This window comes from Caenorhabditis remanei, chromosome IV, assembly GCF_010183535.1.
Source record: "Caenorhabditis remanei strain PX506 chromosome IV, whole genome shotgun sequence".
Classification (NCBI taxonomy): domain Eukaryota; kingdom Metazoa; phylum Nematoda; class Chromadorea; order Rhabditida; family Rhabditidae; genus Caenorhabditis; species Caenorhabditis remanei.
The window spans coordinates 8,929,377-8,950,515 of NC_071331.1; the positions used below are offsets into that span (position 1 = coordinate 8,929,377).

General features: G+C 40.6%; 4 protein-coding genes across 4 annotated transcripts; all 4 read left to right on the forward strand.

Moving 5' to 3' along the window:
- On the forward strand, positions 1-1,092 carry GCK72_013001 (uncharacterized protein; the record flags this gene model as incomplete). Its single annotated transcript, XM_053729567.1, has 5 exons — positions 1-78; positions 135-231; positions 368-480; positions 680-770; positions 893-1,092. The coding sequence occupies 5 exons, from the start codon at positions 1-3 to the stop codon at positions 1,090-1,092; spliced, it is 579 nt and encodes a 192-aa protein (XP_053584339.1).
- Positions 1,093-4,295: 3,203 nt separating this feature from the next.
- GCK72_013002 (uncharacterized protein) lies at positions 4,296-4,668 on the forward strand (the record flags this gene model as incomplete). The annotated part of the gene is made up of 2 exons (XM_053729568.1): positions 4,296-4,354; positions 4,437-4,668. 2 exons carry the CDS (start codon positions 4,296-4,298, stop codon positions 4,666-4,668), a joined length of 291 nt encoding a protein of 96 aa, XP_053584340.1.
- Positions 4,669-4,674: 6 nt separating this feature from the next.
- GCK72_013003 (uncharacterized protein) lies at positions 4,675-9,079 on the forward strand (the record flags this gene model as incomplete). The annotated part of the gene is made up of 5 exons (XM_053729569.1): positions 4,675-4,752; positions 4,809-4,905; positions 5,042-5,148; positions 5,354-5,444; positions 8,760-9,079. 5 exons carry the CDS (start codon positions 4,675-4,677, stop codon positions 9,077-9,079), a joined length of 693 nt encoding a protein of 230 aa, XP_053584341.1.
- Positions 9,080-20,583: 11,504 nt separating this feature from the next.
- On the forward strand, positions 20,584-21,139 carry GCK72_013004 (uncharacterized protein; the record flags this gene model as incomplete). The annotated part of the gene is made up of 3 exons (XM_053729570.1): positions 20,584-20,597; positions 20,674-20,989; positions 21,062-21,139. The coding sequence occupies 3 exons, from the start codon at positions 20,584-20,586 to the stop codon at positions 21,137-21,139; spliced, it is 408 nt and encodes a 135-aa protein (XP_053584342.1).

The following is a 21,139-nucleotide window of genomic DNA, read 5'->3' on the forward strand; positions in this document are numbered from 1 at the left end:
ATGGATATATTCGGAATATCGGCGGGTCTACTTGGAATGTATTTGAATGGAATTTATACCGCGTTTTTCTGTTTCCAGGTGAGCATATTTGAAGGGTCGGAATGTCAGAAGATTCCGAAACAATATTCTTTCAGGACCACCTAACATCTTACATTTACATTCTACTTGGCATATTCGTCATCACCGCTTATGTACCGACTCGACAAGATTTCTTTGAGCGAAAGATTGTTGGTGAGTTCATTGTAACTATACTAGATTCGAGTGAACTTTCTTTGCAAAAGATACCCTTGGACTAGTTTGAGTTAACAGTTCCTTCATTACTAGTTCTCTGAAATAGTAAAAAAATAAAAAATTAATAATTTTTCAGGCTCCCGAGTTGGTCTCCTTCACATAATTTATTGTATCATCATAACATTCGGAATCTGTCCGACAGTTCATTGGGTGTTCCTTCATGGTGGATTTGATAGTGATCATGTTGTTGTAGGTTTTTTTTGTTTCATTTGCATATAGTTGCAAAACTGGTGAGAAATCGTTATTGAAACGGATCTCCAGGAAAGAATTGCACAGGATTTTCTGTTTTAAATCCTGCAGTTAGATCATTTGTCATAAATTTGTATTTCAAATCATTCTCTTCCACTTATCAATACCTCCATTTTCAATTAATCTTATGCATTTTCAGAAATGGTTCCCCAATGTTATTGTACTCTACTCATTGATAGCTGCCGCCTTCATGTTCTATGTCACAATGGTGCCGGAGAGACTTTGGCCAGGTATCGAATACAATGCTATCAATAAATCTGATCGGGAATTTCCTATGTTTCACTTTTTCCTGAAAAATCGATTTTTGCAATTGTTTAATAGTTGTTTCGTAACATTGATCTTGATGTTCCAGGAAAATTCGACGTGGTCGGATGTTCGCATCAATGGTGGCACATCTTCATTCTCGGAGCAATGATCTATTGGCAACAATCTGGAAATCAACTGCTCACAGAATATCGATCATTCTCTGATAGTTGCCATCGATTCATCCCTCAACAAAACTTCTCTGAAATCTCACATTCTATCTCTAATTATAGTCATCCCTCAATGTAAATCTGACTCCTTGAAAATCGGTTCCTTATTGCTCATTTCTTTATTTATTCTGTTTCCTTTGAATTATTTATTGATCTCATTTTTGGAGTTAATGTTAATTCTATTTTCTTTTTATTAGTAACCAGGGTGCTCCACCGGCGGTAAAATCGAAGAAAAACCGGTTTTTTTCAACCGGTGAAAATCGTTTCTTCAATCGGTTAATTTCAACCGGTTTTTCAAAAACAAAAATCGGAAGAAATCGATTTTCTTCGATTTTGTTTTGAAAAAAAAACCGTTCGGTTTCGGTTTTCATCGGTTTAGAAACCGGTTAAAAAACCGATTATTCTTCGATTTTTACCGATTTTTTCCGATTTTCATCGGTTTTTTCTTAAAGTTCAAGTTCTACAGTAGTTTGTCACGTTTCAATAACGTCACACGTTTTTTCTATTTTTATAGAAAACTTGAACAAAAATGAGAAATTATTAATTTTAACATAAAATCTAAATTGAGAACAGTGCAAAATATGATAGAAACGTGACAAACTACTGTAGAACTTGAACTTTAAGAAAAAAACCGATGAAAATCGGAAAAAATCGGTAAAAATCGAAGAATAATCGGTTTTTTAACCGGTTTCTAAACCGATGAAAACCGAAATCGAACGGTTTTTTTTCAAAACACAATCGAAGAAAATCGATTTTTTCCGATTTTTCCCCGGAGAAAAATCGATTTATTTTTCTAAAAACCGACGAATATTTTAACCGATTTTTTTTTACCAAAAACCGATTTTAATCGGTATTGAAGTATCGGTGGAGCACCCTGTTAGTAAGTAAGGTTTGCTTTACGAGGTTTCCCGTTGGGTATTTATTGTAGATTTTAGTGCCTTTTTTGATTCAATAAAACAATTTATTATTCCTTCTTTTGAACTGACGAAAAAAATCTGGACTTGATTGGTCACCTTCTGCCAGAAATGCAGGAGAAAAGGAATCATGAAAACAGAAAATGGTGGGAAAAGACGGGAACCAATAGTCGTGCTAAAGAATTTTGAAAATATAAAATTGTTCTGTTTTAGACCTAGCTAGGTGACAAAAAATTGCTAGAAAATGGTTCTTTGTCCCATTTCAGCTTTTGTACCATTCAACTTATCAGTATCAAGCATACTTGCAACGGGCCGGACCGGGCCCGAGGCCTGGCCCGGCTGAAAAATTTGAACTGAAATTTTGAACGAAAATTTGAATTTTTTTTGATTTTTTTCCCAAAAATGTCGAACTTTTGACTATACTTCAGGATTCAATCAAACGATAGTTATCAACAATTTAAAATTTTTAATGTAAAATTTCAAAACAATTCAAACATTTTGGTAAAAAATAGGTACCTTTTTTTGAAGCCGGGCCGGGCCTTGAAAATTCTCTACCGGGCCGTAAATTTGCAAGTATGGTATGAAGGAAAGTATTTCAAACTCAAACGTGGATTCAATCAAAGTTGAAACAGTGAACCGACGGATACTTGAGAAAATGTAATTCTGTTTTCAAACTTTTAGATTCTGTAACACGGTGTTTTTTTCTGATTTTCCATATCTTGTTAACCGGCAAACTATGTATAACAAGGCATCAAATTTTCAGTTTTCCGAACATTGACATGGTTTCCAATTAATGTACAATTTCAAAGTACAAGTATTAAGAAAATATGTTCAAGCTCTAATAATATGAAGTTATATAGTAGGAGGAATAATTTTGATTTTTGACAAGTTTGGTCTGAGAGAACATTCGAGAAATTTGACTTTGGTCGTTTTGGTTTTCAGTTGCTGACAGTAGTTGTTTCTACCATTTTTTTTATTTTAGAATCAACTTGTGTCGTTTTTCACTTAATTTAATAAAAGACAACAACAATAATGATTGAAAATACTTTTAAATTTGAAAAATAAACAACATGACCGAAGTCGAATTTCTCGGCCATTTCACAGACCGCCGCTCGTCCTCAGAAAGTACTGGACTGAATTTAACAATTCTCTCAATTACTGCACTCTTGGGAACGCATACATCACGATATGAAAACATCAGAACAGACCTTAATACACTTTCAATTCTGATACTCAATTACTCGAAGATTCTCAATGTTTTCTGTCATTTGCTAGTTTTTTTCTGTTTCGATGACGTTTCATGAGCTTAAAAGATTTCGTAGCGCACTCTCATCAAGAAAATTTCTAACTTCACCTCGTCAGCAAGTGAGTAATTATTTCTGTATCATCTCAGGTATTTTTGGGCAGCGGTTGGGCAACGAAACTTTCGATTGGGCCATGTGGCCAGTGAATAGGGCACAGAGCCCGCAAAAAGGGCCACATGACCCAGTGGGCACAGGTTGGGCGCAGGTTGGGCCACAGGTTGAGAGTTAGGAAATACTTGGTGGATGTGGGCACAGTTTGGGCGCTTGGTGAGGATGAATGGGCGCAGCATGGGCACGGAGTGGGCACAAGTGGATAAATCGCGCTCTACTGCACACTCTGATTTTTCGCCACGATTTTTCTTATTTATTTCGTTTCTTTTTCAATTTTATCGTCCTGTTATTTTATGCTACTTATTCAAAAAGAAGATAATAGAGAATCTCGATCAAACAGGTAAGATATTATTATTTTATCTTTTAATTTTTGTCAAATTTCAGCGGAGCAAGAAATAAATTCAGCAATACGAGAATCATCATCAACTACGCGCTCCGGCTGCTCCACTTCTCGTCTCTGATAATTTTCGCATTTCCTGTAGATTATTTGTTGAAATTTCTATATTTGTAGTTATTACTGAAAATGATTTCATTCTCCTGTATTATTTATGTATTCCTATTTCCCATAGTATATTTTGACCAATTATAGCTTATTTTCTCCTATTACTTCCCATAATTACTTAATTAATTATTTTGTGTTTAAATTTGACAAATAAATAGTAGAAAAGAACAAAAATGTGTAATCTAGTTAATTATTGTGAGGAATGGGAGGGAGCGAAGGGAGCTGAATGCTGCGCGTGGAACCGAATTTTGGCACTTTGCCCACGAAATGAGCCATGTGGCCCAGAATATGGGCATGATGGCCCGCGTAAGGCGGGCCATACTGCCCATTTTGTGGGCAAAGTGGCCCAAAATTACCTGAGATTAAAAACGTAAGATGTTTTGAATTGTTTTTAAATCGGTCATCTTGAAATGTACTTTTAGACACAAACTTCACAAAACCCTCTGGCAAAATGACTGTCATCAACCACTACAGGCCTCCAGCGATGACAAGAAAGATGTGTGCAAAGAGGTGAGAAGGGAAATTATCTGTTTCTACTGGTTTACAACCTTTGAATATCTATTTTTCTTCGATTCCAAGAGTCTTATTTCAGTGCATTCCATATCAACAACGAGACTATCAATATCTGGAGTCATTTACTCGGATTCATCTACTTCACCTATCAACAATACTACACAAACTACATAGTTCTCCCATCAGTCGGATCTCATAAAGCTGATCATTTCGTGTTCACTCTATCAATATTCGGAATGCAAATGTGTATGCTTCTATCAGCAAGTTATCATACATTCGGGTGTACAAGCATTGAGATGAGACAGAAATAGCTGAAAATGGATATATTCGGAATATCGGCGGGTCTACTTGGAATGTATTTGAATGGAATTTATACCGCGTTTTTCTGTTTCCAGGTGAGCATATTTGAAGGGTCGGAATGTCAGAAGATTCCGAAACAATATTCTTTCAGGACCACCTAACATCTTACATTTACATTCTACTTGGCATATTCGTCATCACCGCTTATGTACCGACTCGACAAGATTTCTTTGAGCGAAAGATTGTTGGTGAGTTCATTGTAACTATACTAGATTCGAGTGAACTTTCTTTGCAAAAGATACCCTTGGACTAGTTTGAGTTAACAGTTCCTTCATTACTAGTTCTCTGAAATAGTAAAAAAATCAAAAATTAATAATTTTCCAGGCTCCCGAGTTGGTCTCCTTCACATAATTTATTGTATCATCATAACATTCGGAATCTGTCCGACAGTTCATTGGGTGTTCCTTCATGGTGGATTTGATAGTGATCATGTTGTTGTAGTTTTTTTTTGTTTCATTTGCATATAGTTGCAAAACTGGTGAGAAATCGTTATTGAAACGGATCTCCAGGAAAGAATTGCACAGGATTTTCTGTTTTAAATCCTGCAGTTAGATCATTTGTCATAAATTTGTATTTCAAATCATTCTCTTCCACTTATCAATACCTCCATTTTCAATTAATCTTATGCATTTTCAGAAATGGTTCCCCAATGTTATTGTACTCTACTCATTGATAGCTGCCGCCTTCATGTTCTATGTCACAATGGTGCCGGAGAGACTTTGGCCAGGTATCGAATACAATGCTATCAATAAATCTGATCGGGAATTTCCTATGTTTCACTTTTTCCTGAAAAATCGATTTTTGCAATTGTTTAATAGTTGTTTCGTAACATTGATCTTGATGTTCCAGGAAAATTCGACGTGGTCGGATGTTCGCATCAATGGTGGCACATCTTTATTCTCGGAGCAATGATCTATTGGCAACAGTCTGGAAATCAACTACTCACAGAATACCGATCGTTCTCTGATAGTTGCCATCGATTCATCCCTCAACAAAACTTCTCTGAAATCTCGCATTCTATCTCTAATTATAGTCATCCCTCAATGTAAATCTGACTTTTTGAAAATCGGTTCCTTATTGCTCATTTCTTTATTTTTCCAGTTTCTTTTATATTATTTATTGATCTCATTATTGGAGTTAATGTTAATTCTCTTTTCTTTTTATTAGTAAGTAAGGTTTGCTTTACGAGGTTACCCGGTGGGTATTTATTGTAGATTTTAGTGCCTTTTTTGATTCAATGAAATTAGTTTAAAAACACTTTGTCTAGTTATTGCAGTGAAAAACCCAGTTTCTGTCTGACTTTAACTAAGTCTTGAAATTGAATTTTTCTTGTTTCATGTTGGCGGGCGCGCTGTCCGTGTTTGATACACGAGACAGTACCAGTGTTGCGACGGTTATTGGGCAGGTGAACCCCGAACCGACCGCAATGAGCGAGAGAGTGTGAACTTAGAAAGTTAACCAACACAAAATTATACAAACGGTTTATTAGAGCAATCTCGAAAGGAGAAACACCATAGTTGGAGGAATCTCTTCATGCATTGACGATGGTGGATGGTCCATTGGCGTTGTTGGTCGCAAATGACTTGTCGATGTGTGCAGTTGAGAAGAGAGTCCAGTAGGCGAAACGTAGACGATTGACTTCAGATACTGATTGGTAGCGATTCGATAGCTTATATTGACATTGAAACGTGGCAAATGTCATCATGATAAGAGTATTGAGTTCGTTTCACGTTGTTGGTAGGCTAAGTAATCCTCCTTTGAGAGTAACAATAAGTTTACCGTTGTATATTACGTGGAAATAATCTACGAGTTAGATTGTACCAGTTGGGGCAATATAGCTGGGGCTATTATTGTCACGACAACCAGTATTACCATCTTTCGGTTCATTAGCTCATCAATGTGTATGTCAAATTGAGGAGCAAAATTGATATTTGAAATTTTGAGAATTTTTTTCAGTTTCTATTATGTGTCAAAACTTTTTCAAATTTCAAATAAACCAATGATAATGGAAAGATAATGGCTTCATAACTTGCTAACAAGGTGCAGAGACAAAAATAACACGGACTAAAGTTATAGACAAGTGTGGGAAGGTGAAACTGAAATTTGTTGAAAAACTAGGGACACTGTTTCAAGCTGGGGATATATTTTTCAAAAATTCAAATTTCACAAGCTAGGAATATTTAAGATGACATTATTTCCATTTTTAATTACTATTGGAAACAGTCAGAAATTCTGAATTTCTCAGCATTGTTTTAGTTTATTGTTTCGTTTACATTCTCATCGAGCTCAATCCCAGTCTTCCCACGACATGATACAAAAGACCGCTCTTTGATGTCTCTTTCCCATTGCCGCTATGGTCTCATGAGCGTGGGAAAATCAGGTGGGTGTGACTGTTATGGGGGCTCCCAACTGCACTGCCTCTTCTAACAGAAAATGTGCACTCTTGGATACGATTAGTTGATCTCCCATTTGGAAAGAAGACTTGCCCAAAATGCGTTCCTTATTTTCCGTTTTCATCCTGTTTCTTAGTTTCTACTCAATTGCAAATGCTCGTCGAATTAATGTTATAGTCAAGAAAACTAATGGATGGTATGATTCTGCCACAATTCAATCCGTAAGTTATTAACATCATTTGCTTTTAATGAATCAAAAAATAAATTCAGGTCAACTATTAGGTTGATGCATAAGTTTCTTTCTTTTTTTGGGTAATTTTTGGTATGAAATATCTAGAAGACTAATAGTTCACATAATATAAAACATTATTGGTTAGTACCCATAACTCATTGTGATTATACCTGTGACATTACGTCTGCCATCAGCCTAATCTCAGCCGGAGGCACGTCAAAACACTTGAGGAACCCTTTTTTGGTACCATTTTTCGCCTCCATTTTTTTCCTAGAAAATGTTGACAAGAATGGGTGAGCTATTCAGAATTAAAACAAGCAAGAAAAGTAATTTATAAAAAGCAAATAAAAGCATTCCAACTAAGCAACGATAGATCAGTGCGGGTAACTGATGAAAGGTTAGGATCAGCAATTTAGGAGTGTGCGAGTATTTTCAATATTTCTTTAACTGTAGATAGGGAAATTGGTGGAAATGTTGGTTATTGAGTAAAGTAGACATTGATCTTTCTAAATTTACTTTGTTTCCAATATTCACATCACTTGTCCTTTTTCGGAGGAAGCCCGAAGTCAACATCATCAAAACCACTTGATTTTTGAGTTTGATGAGGCCTACTGCTCCTACCTCTAAAGCAATCCACTAGATATTTTGCACATTTTTAGATCAATGTGTGTACTATTGATTATTTACAATAAAATAATTCAGACTTATTTGTGAGCGTTCAGAAGAGACCTAGACTCCACTCAGGTCTAGTACACAAAATTTCTCGAAAGCGCAAAAATCATAAGAAATTTATCAGCCAAGTTTTATCACTTAATTTGATAGCTGTGTCATAAACTTTTTTATGGCATAACTTACTCATTTTCCCCTCTAACTTTTACAAATAGTTTGGTACAAATGTTCTCTCAAATATTTTTGTAATCTGTTTGAACCCAGCTGAACCATGATTTCTCTTTGCTGTCGATCGTCTTATCACAACTTTTTTGTTTTCAACATTCCGACTAAAAACTAAATTGAGATAACAAGATAAAATCTTGTTCTATAAATTGCGTTTAATTTCTTATGAAGATCTTATTATTTCGATACCAATGCGACAAAAATCAAAAAACTTTCCAAAACAGGCATTTGGTTGGCGATCAAAAAAGCCATCGTTTTCACGAACTGTCTAGGCACCAACTTGAAACATTATGTGTTAGCCACTAAAGAGGTCATAAAAATGCAAAAAAGTTTGGGTTGAAAAACAACCTCATCGCTTAGAGAACGGGGGCCAAAGTCACACCTTCAAAAAAGAAAGAAACTTATGCATCAACCTAATACGAAGAACTGGGACGGAAAAGTTGGGACGAACTGACTGAAGTGGAGAGATATCTATTGGAAACTGAACATGCTTTACGTGATTTGAATTCAGATTCTGTTTCAGAAGATTATGATTATCAGGAGGGAGAGTATGATGAGAGCTCTCAGGGTTCAGATGAAAAAAACAATGATGACGCTACAGACTCTGAAGACGACAGCGCCGAGGATTCAGAGGAAGACGAGTCATCAGAAACCGATGATAGTCTTCCAAAAGAAGATGTACTCCAGGAGCCTTCAGAAACTAGCCATCACTACAATGACAGAAGACGAATCGGTGGGAGAGCTGCCCCAGTTTGGAACACGAGACAGTACCAGTATTACCATCTTTCTGTCCATTATCTCATCAATGTGTTTGTAAAGTTGAGGAGCGAAATTGATATTTGAAATTTTGAGAATTTTTTTCAGTTTCTATTATGTGTCAAAACTTTTTCAAATTTCAAATAAACCAATGTTAAGATAATGGCTTCTTAACTTTCTAACAAGGTGCCAAGACAAAAGTAACAAGGTCTAAAGTTATAGACGTGAGTGGGAGAGTAGAACTGGCATTTTTTGAAAAACTAGGGACACTGTTTCAAACTGAAATTTATATTTTTCAAAAATTCATACTTGTATTGTTTTGATTGTGAGGCATTTCTCTTATTTCATTTTGAGTTCCAGTTGAAAGTCTTGAGATAGCACCGCTACTTTACTGTTTCAAACTCCACATAACAGTCATTCACAACAGAAATCAACGATTTGAACGTTCCGTGTGTTCTTTAGCTAAACCCGTTTTCCATTTTTGGACTGCACCCTCTGCCAATTGTTTTTATTCTTCAAATTGTTGAAACAGACAATGTTTCAAAACTGTTTGAAATTTTTTGAGTTTCTGTTAAAGTCGATTTCCTTTTCTTAGAAAAGAAAAACAATTCAACGAGCAGGAATGATTCTCGGAACTAACTCTATTGAAAATCTTCCAAACATCATTTTTGTGAAGACATTAGAATTGCAAGATAGTTAGGATGGAAAAAAAAAGAGTCTGAAGATGACAGTCTTCTCTATGAAGGAAGGTGATAATGGTAACAGTAAAGAAAGTCAACAGTAGGGAGATGAGTCGAATACTGTTTCAAACTGTCACTGAGAAGAGGAATGGAAAAGAGCAAGATAGTATGGATGCTATCCAATAGAGGGGTGTTAGACTTTGCACGAGAAAGCTCCAGACAAATGATTAACAAAATGAATCTCAAAATATTGAATTTTGGATGCTTAACGAGATCACAAAAAATAGGAAAAAAGCATTTTAAAAAACCTATTGTTGTACGGTCTCCCAGTCTCCAAAAATATACTCGATTATAATAATTCTATTAATTTTATTTACTTTCTTATTATTATTATTATCGTGTATTCTTATTTTCTTCTCCTCCTTCCACATTCCAATCATTCTTATAATGTTATCTCATATATCTGTTGCTTCTCCAGCCCAAGCTCTCTATGCTTGTGTGGGAGAGGCCACAGGTATATAACTTTGTCATGGACAGATACTGGGACTCCAGAACTGTCTATACTATTTCTTCCTCACCCACGCTCTACATTACGACATCTTGATCTTTCCTATCACAAGCTCTTTCTTGCTTGTGTGGGGGAAGATGAAGATGGAACCCTTGTCCTGGACAGATGCTGCAACTCCAGCACTGTCCACACTCTCTAACAGTTATGACACATAACATTTTTGCTCTGTCTGTAGCCCCGCCCCCCGACAGACAGAGCCCCCTTTTTCTTCCCTTCCATCATTTCATTGTTCTGAGACCGTCGTGTTAAGACGGTCTCTTCTTTTTTCTCTCAATTTTATTTTCCTTATTTTTTATGTTCTCCATTGTTTTTATCCCCTCTCTTGTTATATCTTTTCTTTATTTGTTAACTCTTGTTATTTAGTTATATAAATGGTTTAATTACCCAAGTTTGAGGTTCTCCACACCAAAAGCATTCTACCACACACCGACGCCAAGAATATTCCTGAGGACGCTTACGCCTGAAGGATTATTTTTGATTTTATGGTGCATCGACCGAATTGAAGAGGAAGATGCTGTCAGCTGCGAAATCCCAAGTAACGAAGACGGCCACACTGGTGACGCATCTTGCGGATGAAGCAGAACGCTCAGTTGAGACATATAAAGCCCTCGAAAACAACGCTCTCAGAGATCACGCAAAGAACATAACCAGCGAGGCAAAGAAGCTACAGAGGTCCATGGAGAGGCTCAAGAACTACATGGAAGCGCTGGAGAAAGGATTCAATGCGACGGTCGAAGACAGAGAGCCGACACAGGAGGAAGTGGATTGTCTTGACGCATATGCGGCAAAGTATGCCGATGCATACGAAAGAGCCGCAGAGGTACTTGACGACCTCAACATTGAGCTCGAAAGAGCCACGGAGAATTTGGAGGATTATCGATCCACTCGTTCATCACAAAGCGTTCATGAGGCAGAAGATAACCGAGAGGATCCATTGCATGAAGCAGAAGGAAACCAAGATGTTACGCTGCAGGAAGACGCCACATATGAAGTACGGAACGATAACACAACGCTCATTGAAATTCTGCAAGGATTTCAAATGGCCAATTCAGTCAAACAAACGGAGTTGAAAAAGTTCAAAGGAGATAGATGGGAGTTCGAGAGGTTCATGACCATCTTCGAGGAGGTCATAGGAAAAACGAACATGCGTGAGTTATTGAAACTCAATTATCTATTGAACGCCCTGGAAGGAGAACCCAGAGAACACATCGAATCGTTTGAGCTGACAGACGCCAACTATCGACCAGCACTTGCCGCCCTGAAGAAGAAGTACGGGGACAAGAAAAAGGCTGTTTCGGATTTACTATCCAGGCTTAAGAAGGAAGAAGCCAGGAGCGAGTCTATCAAAGACCAAAGGAGACTACTGGACAAAGTAATGGCCATAGCCAACCAGTTGCTGCTCATGGACGCGACAGTAGACAACACGCTCACACGAGAACTCATCATTGAGAAGTTCAAGTTCCAAATCAAGAAGGACGTCTACGGATGTAAGCTGGATCGATCTGAAGAATGGACGATCCGTCAACTCCTCAAAGATTTGGACAACATCATCACCAGGGATGAAGAACTCCTGGAATTGCTATCAAAACGGACACAAGACAAGAGTGGAAAGGACGGGAAGGACAAGAGACCAAACGCTCGCAATGAGAAATCTTCCGAGGACAACAATCGATTCCAAGAGAAGAAGGCGAAGAAATGTTTGATCTGTAACCGTGAGAACCACTACATGTCTCAATGCAGGACAATGCCCAATCCAATTGACCGTACGAAATTTTTGGAAAAAGAAGATAGATGTGGTCAATGTTTACGCAAAGGACACAAGACGTCAAATTGCCCTGGCAGAATCTGCAATAAGTGCAACAAGCCGGGACACCACTTCGGTAACTGTCCAAACAATGACTCAACTTCTCATCAGAAGAAGACGGAGAAGAAAGACAAACAGAAGCCGACACAGGGACGCACGATGGCTGCAAGCATCAACGCGGAGTGTAACCATGAGTCACAAGATTCAAACGAAGAGGACACGAAAGACAAAAAGACTGCAGCAGCAACGACTCGTCCAAGCGGGGACAACACAACTTCTATTCCAACGATTCAAGCTGAAGCATACAATCCACACAATTCCAAATGGGAACGCATCTCACTGATGATCGACACCGGAGCCGATCTCACATTCATTTCGGAGAAGATTGCGAACACCTGGAAACTCCCAATAATAAAGAAAGATAAGTTTTCCCTAACTACTTTCAAATCAGGAGAACCGAAACCAGGAGAATACGCACTTACGAAAGTGAAATGCAGAGTACCAAATTCGAACAAGGAATTGGAGATCGCACCCTACATATCAGATCAATTGGTAGGAAGGATCAAGAAGAGGACGCTTCCGCCAGAGGACATGATGTACATCCTGAAGAACGACATCAGGATGAACAAGGACGCTTTCGAGACATCAGTCGTGCCAGACATGATCATCGGAGATGATTTCGTCACACTGATTCTCACTGGAAACATGGTACGTCTACCATCAGGAATGGCACTGCTGGATACTGTATTTGGGAATACAACTATTGGACGACCGAGAGATTCACAAATCGAGCTCAATCCAACGGAACACTACATGTTCACCGCAATTGGAAACACAGCAATCGATGAAGCTCAAAGAGTCGAGGAGCAGCAGAAGAGAGACACCACCATGAAGAAGCCAGAAGAGTTCACAGGATCGCTTGTCAACGAGAAAGCAGAAATGGAGCGAGCGACTGTGGAACATTTCAAGAGGACTGTGGAAAAGAGAGATAAGTCATATTACGTTCGCTTGCACATGAAAGAGGATCGCGAGGAGTTACCTGATAACTACTCAATCGCTGAGAAGAGACTCATTAGTGTAGGACGCCAATACTCGAAAGAAGTATTGAAAACGATCGACACAGTATTCAAAGACCAACTCGAGAAAGGAATACTGGAAATCGTTAACGCACACGAACGAACGGGGAAAAGACTTGTACACTACAATCCGCACCAACCAGTCTTCACGCCAACGAAAACAACAACAAAATGCAGAGTGGTTGTAGATGGCTCCGCACACTTCAAGAACAAATCATCCCTCAACGATCAGATCCATCAAGGACCAACCATACTTCCGGACTTGATGGGTATGCTCTTACGTTTCCGCTCAGGAAAAACGGCTGTCACCTCGGACGTCGAAAAGGCTTTTTTGCAAGTCTATCTCCATGAGGATGACAGAGATGCTACAAGACTGCTGTGGGTCAAAGACATCAACAAGGACTTCTCAGGAGACAACATCATGGTGCTCCGCTTCACTCGAGTCCTTTTCGGTCTAAATGTAAGCCCTTTCTTGTTAGCAGCAACGATTAACCATCACCTGGAGACAATCAACGACCAGGACATGGCCCGTGAGATGTCGAACAACCTGTATGTGGACAATCTTCTGATGACAACGGATAAGGATCCAGGGAACATCATCAAACTATACAGTGGCCCCAAGGAGACGTTCAATGAAATGGGAATGAATCTACGAGAATTCACAACCAACTCCAAGGAACTGCGAGAGATGATTCCAGAGAAAGACGCATCAGAAGAAACCACGCCCAAAGTATTGGGAATACCATGGGACATCAAAGAAGACCAGTTGATCATGGAAGTGAAGCTGGACAATTGCAAATCCAATTCGAGAAGAACCGTTTCGAGTGTGATACACGGAATTTTCGACCCACTCGGATCGCTAGCAGCCCTCGTCCTGCCTATGAAACTGTTCCAGAGGGAACTATGGATGGATGAGTACGATTGGGACACACCTTTGAACAAGGAACACGAGATCCAATGGCAACAATTGGTGGAAGACATCCAAGGATTCAGCAAGAGGATACCACGTCACGTAATCAGTAAGTCGCTTAACAACAAATTAGTGACTTTCACGGACGCCTCGAAGGAAGCTACCGCATGGACAATTTATGTGGTCAACGAGATGGGATGCCACCTGATATACGCCAAATCGAAAGTCAAACCATTGAAAGAAATTTGGACGATTCCGAAATTGGAGATGCAAGCACTTGAAATGGGTACAGTCAACACCCTGAAGACCATTGAATTTCTGAAACTTGGCAACATCAACGTCACCGAAATCAACATTTTCACGGACTCCACGATCGCACTCAGCTGGGTGAAAGGAGCAACGGACAAGAAAGTGGTTGGAATCCTTGTCGCGAATCGATTGAAATCCATCTACAACACAGTGGATCAAATCACGGACATGGGAATTCTAGTGAGTTTCGGACATGTTGCTTCAGAAGAGAACCCAGCTGATATTGGAACGCGAGGATGCAACCGAGACCTGGCAGACAACAAACTGTGGTTCAACGGACCAATTCCAATCGGACAAACGTTGGAACAATGGGTTCAAGAACGAGACACCTTCCACCTCAACACGGAGGTTCACCACGCATATGGTATGATCACGAATGGACAAGAACAAGTCACAATATTCAATTGCGACGTCACTAATGACTACACCAAGATGATCCACATTGTGGCATACGCGATGAAGTTTCTGAAAAGACGCCTGGCAACAGGAAAGGACAAGCTTGGAATGAAAATCCCCGAGTGGATGGAATTCACGGATTCACCCACAATCTCAACGGAGGAATTCAAGAAAGCAAGAGAGATCCTTATCAAAGATCAACAGAAACTCATTACGCCACAACAACTCAAAAAGTGGAACGATCTTGGAATAACAAAGGATGACAGAGGAGTCATGGTTTGTGTTGGAAGAATGAAGAACGCCGAATTGGAGCAAGAAACAAAGTTTCCGATATTGCTGCAACCGAATTCAGCATTGGCAAAGATGATCATTCTCCACGAACACGGAAAGCTCCATTTGTCTGAAAATCACACCATTACGGCGATACGGAAGCAGTACTGTCTCCCGAAGATTCGTCAACAAGTGAAAAAACATCTGGCGAAATGTGTACCTTGCCAACGGGTATCTAAGTTACCATACAAGTACCCAGACATGGCACCACTCCCTGCGATGAGAGTAACGAAAACACGCCCCTTTGGAAATATCGGGATCGATGGATTCGGACCGATCGACTACAAAGGACCAGATGGAACGACACAGAAGGCCTACGGGATCATCTACGTATGCATGGTCACCAGAGCAACCCACATAGAAGTCGTCACCGATCAGAGAGCGTCGTCATTTCTGCAATCACTCCGAAGATTCATCGGAATTCGAGGAATGCCGACAAAAATATTGACGGACAATGGAACGAACTTCACGCTGGGATCCAAGATCGTAAAGGACGCAATTGACTCCTCGGACTTGACAGAAGAAGTACGAAACTTCTTACGCATCCGAGACATCGAATGGAAATTCATCACACCACTATCCCCCTGGAAAGGAGGGATGTATGAGAGGATGGTGAAGATCGCGAAGCAGTCCTTCATGAAGGAACGACGTCTCCAGAAGCTCAACTTGGAAGAGCTCCAGACTGTGTTCCATGAGGTGGCGGCGATGATGAATGATCGACCGCTCACGTATCCAGACAACGAGATTGGAACACAAAATCCAATCCGACCATCCGACTTCATGACGCCAAGACTTCCAGTTACACTGCCCATAGAATCAACGCTCACTTCGCTGGACGACTACATGCCATCAAAAGAAGCACAAGCAGTTGAGACACGAAAGGGGACGATTAAGATGCTAGAAGCATCAATTAATGCGTCAGAGAAGATTTGGAGACGATTTTCGAATGAGTACCTCACGGAACTCAGGACACACCACAAGTCAAGAATGGACAAGAAACGAGGATCAGCCAGTCGACCCAGAGTCGGACAATGCGTTCTTCTCTGGGAAGAACAACCAACACCTCGGAATGTGTGGAAAATCGGACAGATCAAGGAATTGGTGAAGACACCGGATGGATCAATTCGAGAAGCAATCGTCAAGACAGTCACAGGAAATGAGCTGCGTAAGTCGATTAACCACTTGATTCCACTTGAGTTAGACGAACCGGACGCGCAAGAAACACCTGACACGGAAGAGACGAGTCAAATGCCGGAAGACGTATCAACGCCGACAGTCACAGAGGACGACCAGGAGAGAAGGTATAATTTGAGAAAAAGAAAGGCTATGAACTACGCCGAAGACGTGGATCACGAAGTCTGCTTCTCAAAAAGCTCACCAATGACATTCTCCTCCGTCCTGCCAATCACATTGATAATGCTAATGGGTCTAGTAGGAAGTGCCTTTGGAAAGGACGTCCGAGGAAACAACCCTGTTGCAACGACTACGCCATATTGCTCTAACCACGGGATACACATCACAGGACGATTCGAAACATTTGAGGCATGTGTAGAAGACTATTGCACCAACTACCACAGAATCAAATGGAACAACAACAACGAATACGATGTATGGATCCCACAAGACAAGAAGATAAGGCCACACCACGCTACGATCAAAATTTTCGACGGAAAAACGATAAAGACGTGGCAGTTGGAATGTCAGGCGGTACAGTTCTGCGACACGATTGATTGTACGATTTGCTGGACAAACGTGCTCAATCCGGAATGCCACATTTGGTGGGCAATATTGGGACTGGCAGCAACGGCATTCATTGGTCTACTGATTATCCACTCGGTATGTTTTACGCCTATCAAACTAGTGGCTACATTCATACTCGGATGGAGACTCACTCGATTCATATGGTTATGCACATCAGCGCTGATCATGGCCATCTGGATGAGATGCAAATGCAATTGGACTGGAACGAATCGACGACGATACAACAGGATGAGAACAATCGTTCTACTTTTCGCCGTTGTGATGACACCCCTCACGCAAGGATGTCAACAGATCGATGTCTACACACAATTCCAGAAAGTTTGCTCTCAAGAGAACGAAGGACAATGTGAAGTGTTCACTGAAGTCGCCATGGATCTGTGGATTGCGGTAAAGAAGTCTTCGCCATCAGATGTACTCCAAAAGGATACAACACGAACCTCACATTTTTCTCGAGCAACGCTAAGCTTAGACGATCATGCGCGATTAGTTGCGGAGGAAACAGTGAACGATTCGAAATCAATGGAAACTTGAAGTATTCCGGTTCAATCTGGACATCGATCTACAGAGCAATTCGAGGAGATTCGACGCTCTATAATGAGATCAACTTTCCGGACATCGGACATGTCATCGACAGCTACCTTGGATACATGAAGACGGTCATCACGGTATTAGTAATAGTCGGAATTGGATTCCTTCTCACATACACGATGATAACAAGAGCCGGATTCAAAGTTGTCAAGAACATCCTGAAAGGAATACTTTTCATCATCATGATGCCAATCGAGATCATATGTTGGATTTATTTTTTCTTCAAGCGCCGACGCGCCAGAAGTCGGCCAAAAACGGAACACGTGGCTTAAAAACCACAGTTTTTATCTTCTTTTTCTGCATGCCCAGTTCTACATTATCTCGTCCAATGTGCATGCCTTCGTACAATTACTCGTCTCCTTGCATGCTCCAATATTCAGTCACTAAATCTGTTCAAATTGCAGCGAACACACTCACCATCATGAACAGAACAAGACGCGAAGAACAATACCCTGAAGATCGACCGCCCCATTGGGAACTAGAACGCATTGCAAATGAATTGCAAAGGGCAAAAGACGCAATGAATAGACGAGAAAGGAGAGCTGCAGATGCAAGCAGACAAATTGGACAAATAATCCACAGCCACACATTAAACAATCAGGACAAAATCCACCAGATTGTTGGATTGAACGCCGAGATCACTGGAGAGTTCATAAAGACCCTACAGGCAATCGAGGAGTTCGAACGCCAGAGAGCAGCATTGGGGAGACTAGAGGACCTAGGAATCGCAGACGACTTGGAAATCCGAGGATATCTCGCCAACCGTGGATTAAGCTTAAGTGAGGTAACGACAGATATCGCTCGCGCAAGGACGTTCTTCACCGCAATATCAGCGGAGGCCACTACGGGACTCCGTGATATCCATAACGACATGGCGGCGCAACAAGTAGAGTTGGTCGACCTCTTGAAGATCATAAAAGGAGATCTGGATGAAGCAAGAAGTGCCATCAAGAAACACACGGATGTAATTGAAGAATTGAAAACTTCTATCGAGGCAACAACCAATGATATTGAAGCTATCCGGTATTACGGCCGGGGAGGCTCCTCCGGAGTTGAGCCGGCTCCAGAATCGCCTGGGCAGGCCCAACATCGCCGTGAAGGATCGTCAGGACAAGCCCAACATCGCCGTGAAGGATCGCCAGGACAAGCCCAACGTATTCGTGAAGGATCGCCAGGACAGTATGCGGATCGCAGGGACAATCGGCCATCCCAGGAGCAAAAGGACAAGCGTCGCTCGCCGGAACGACAAGACGATCATCGAGAGAGAGATGAAGATGAGCGCCGTCAACGTTCGAGATCGCCACCCCCAAAAAGAAGAGACGAGGGAGTTGATCCATCTCGTCCAAAACGATGGATCTACCCACGCGACTACGAATTGAAAGCGATCAAGAACGATTGCGCCTTTTGTGGGCTCAACCACTATTCTGACAATTGTCAGAACTTCGAGTCAGCGGACGATAGACGCGACTCCATCAGAGGAATAAGATGCTCTCGCTGCATCAAACCCCTCGCACACGGATTCTGCAACTGCAGACCTACACACTGTCGGTACTGCAAACGAGTCACAGAGCATCACTACTCGCTCTGTGACTACCCAGTCCACATTCACCGGACTCCAGAGGACTACGTCCCAGCCAATCCGACTCGACCACATTGTCACGCCCCTCGGGGACATCGAGGAAGGCCAGACTACGACGATCAATGGAGCACAAATGGTCACCGAGGTGACAACCACGCCCCTCGGGGAAACCGCCGAGGACGAAGCTCCAGCCACGATTCGGAGGACCCGAATGTCCCGGGACCATCACATGGTCGCCGAAGAGACAGCCACGCCCCTCGTAGGGACCAATCAAGGGAAAGAGGAGGACACCGCCGTGAGCAGTCCCGAGATAACCGAAAGGACGAAAGGAGACATTAATCGCTGAGCCGGGAGTATACTCGATTATAATAATTCTATTAATTTTATTTACTTTCTTATTATTATTATTATCGTGTATTCTTATTTTCTTCTCCTCCTTCCACATTCCAATCATTCTTATAATGTTATCTCATATATCTGTTGCTTCTCCAGCCCAAGCTCTCTATGCTTGTGTGGGAGAGGCCACAGGTATATAACTTTGTCATGGACAGATACTGGGACTCCAGAACTGTCTATACTATTTCTTCCTCACCCACGCTCTACATTACGACATCTTGATCTTTCCTATCACAAGCTCTTTCTTGCTTGTGTGGGGGAAGATGAAGATGGAACCCTTGTCCTGGACAGATGCTGCAACTCCAGCACTGTCCACACTCTCTAACAGTTATGACACATAACATTTTTGCTCTGTCTGTAGCCCCGCCCCCCGACAGACAGAGCCCCCTTTTTCTTCCCTTCCATCATTTCATTGTTCTGAGACCGTCGTGTTAAGACGGTCTCTTCTTTTTTCTCTCAATTTTATTTTCCTTATTTTTTATGTTCTCCATTGTTTTTATCCCCTCTCTTGTTATATCTTTTCTTTATTTGTTAACTCTTGTTATTTAGTTATATAAATGGTTTAATTACCCAAGTTTGAGGTTCTCCACACCAAAAGCATTCTACCACACACCGACGCCAAGAATATTCCTGAGGACGCTTACGCCTGAAGGATTATTTTTGATTTTAAAAAAAGAACTGCAAAGAACTTGAAAAGTTCTAACTCTTGAATCACAAATAAAAAATTACAGCTACAATGATAACTCATTTTTTCAAAAGTGAGATAGAAAACAATATTATTCATTTTACAACCACACACTGACAGGTCATGACTGTGGAAGTAAGATTTCGACGTTTCGATGACGTTTCATGAAAGTTTCTTCAAATTTTTTCCTTTGATACCGTTTGTTTCCTAACAACGAACCGGCAGATTGAATTCTAAATTCATCAAACCAAACCACTTTTCAGTTCCCAAAAAATGAGGGAACGATGTCTGAAATGCAACCACACAGACGTCTGCCATAATCATGAAAGGTACTCGTCAGCAAGTGAGTTACACATTTTTTTTCTGTATCATTGAAAATTCAAAATAGTAGGAACTTTTGAAAATTCGATCATTTTGAAATGTACTTTATGACATAAAATTCACAAAACCCTCTGGCAAAATGACTACGTCATCAATCACTACATGCCTCCAGCAATGACAAAAGAAAGATGTGTGCAAAGAGGTGAGAAGGGAAATTATCTGTTTCTACTGGTTTACAAACTTTATACGTTCTACTTGACATATTCGTCATCTTTCAGCGCCTTCCACATCAACAACGAGACAATCAATATCTGGAGTCATTTACTAGGATTCATCTACTTCACCTATCAACAATACTACACAAACTACATAGTTCTCCCATCAGTTGGATCTCATAAAGCTGATCATTTCGTGTTCACTCTATCAATATTTGGAATGCAAATGTGTATGCTCCTCTCAGCAAGTTATCATACATTCGGGTGTACAAGTATTGAGATGAGACAGAAATGGCTGAAAATGGATATATTCGGAATATCGGCGGGTCTACTTGGAATGTATTTGAATGGAATTTACACTGCGTTTTTCTGTTTCCAGGTGAGCATATTTGAAGGGATCGGGTGGGGGAAACGATCATTCTTTGACATTCCTAAACAAAAATTCTTTCAGGACCACCTAACATCTTACATTTACATTCTTCTCGGCATATTCGTCTGCTTATGTACCGACTCGGCAAGATTTCTTTGA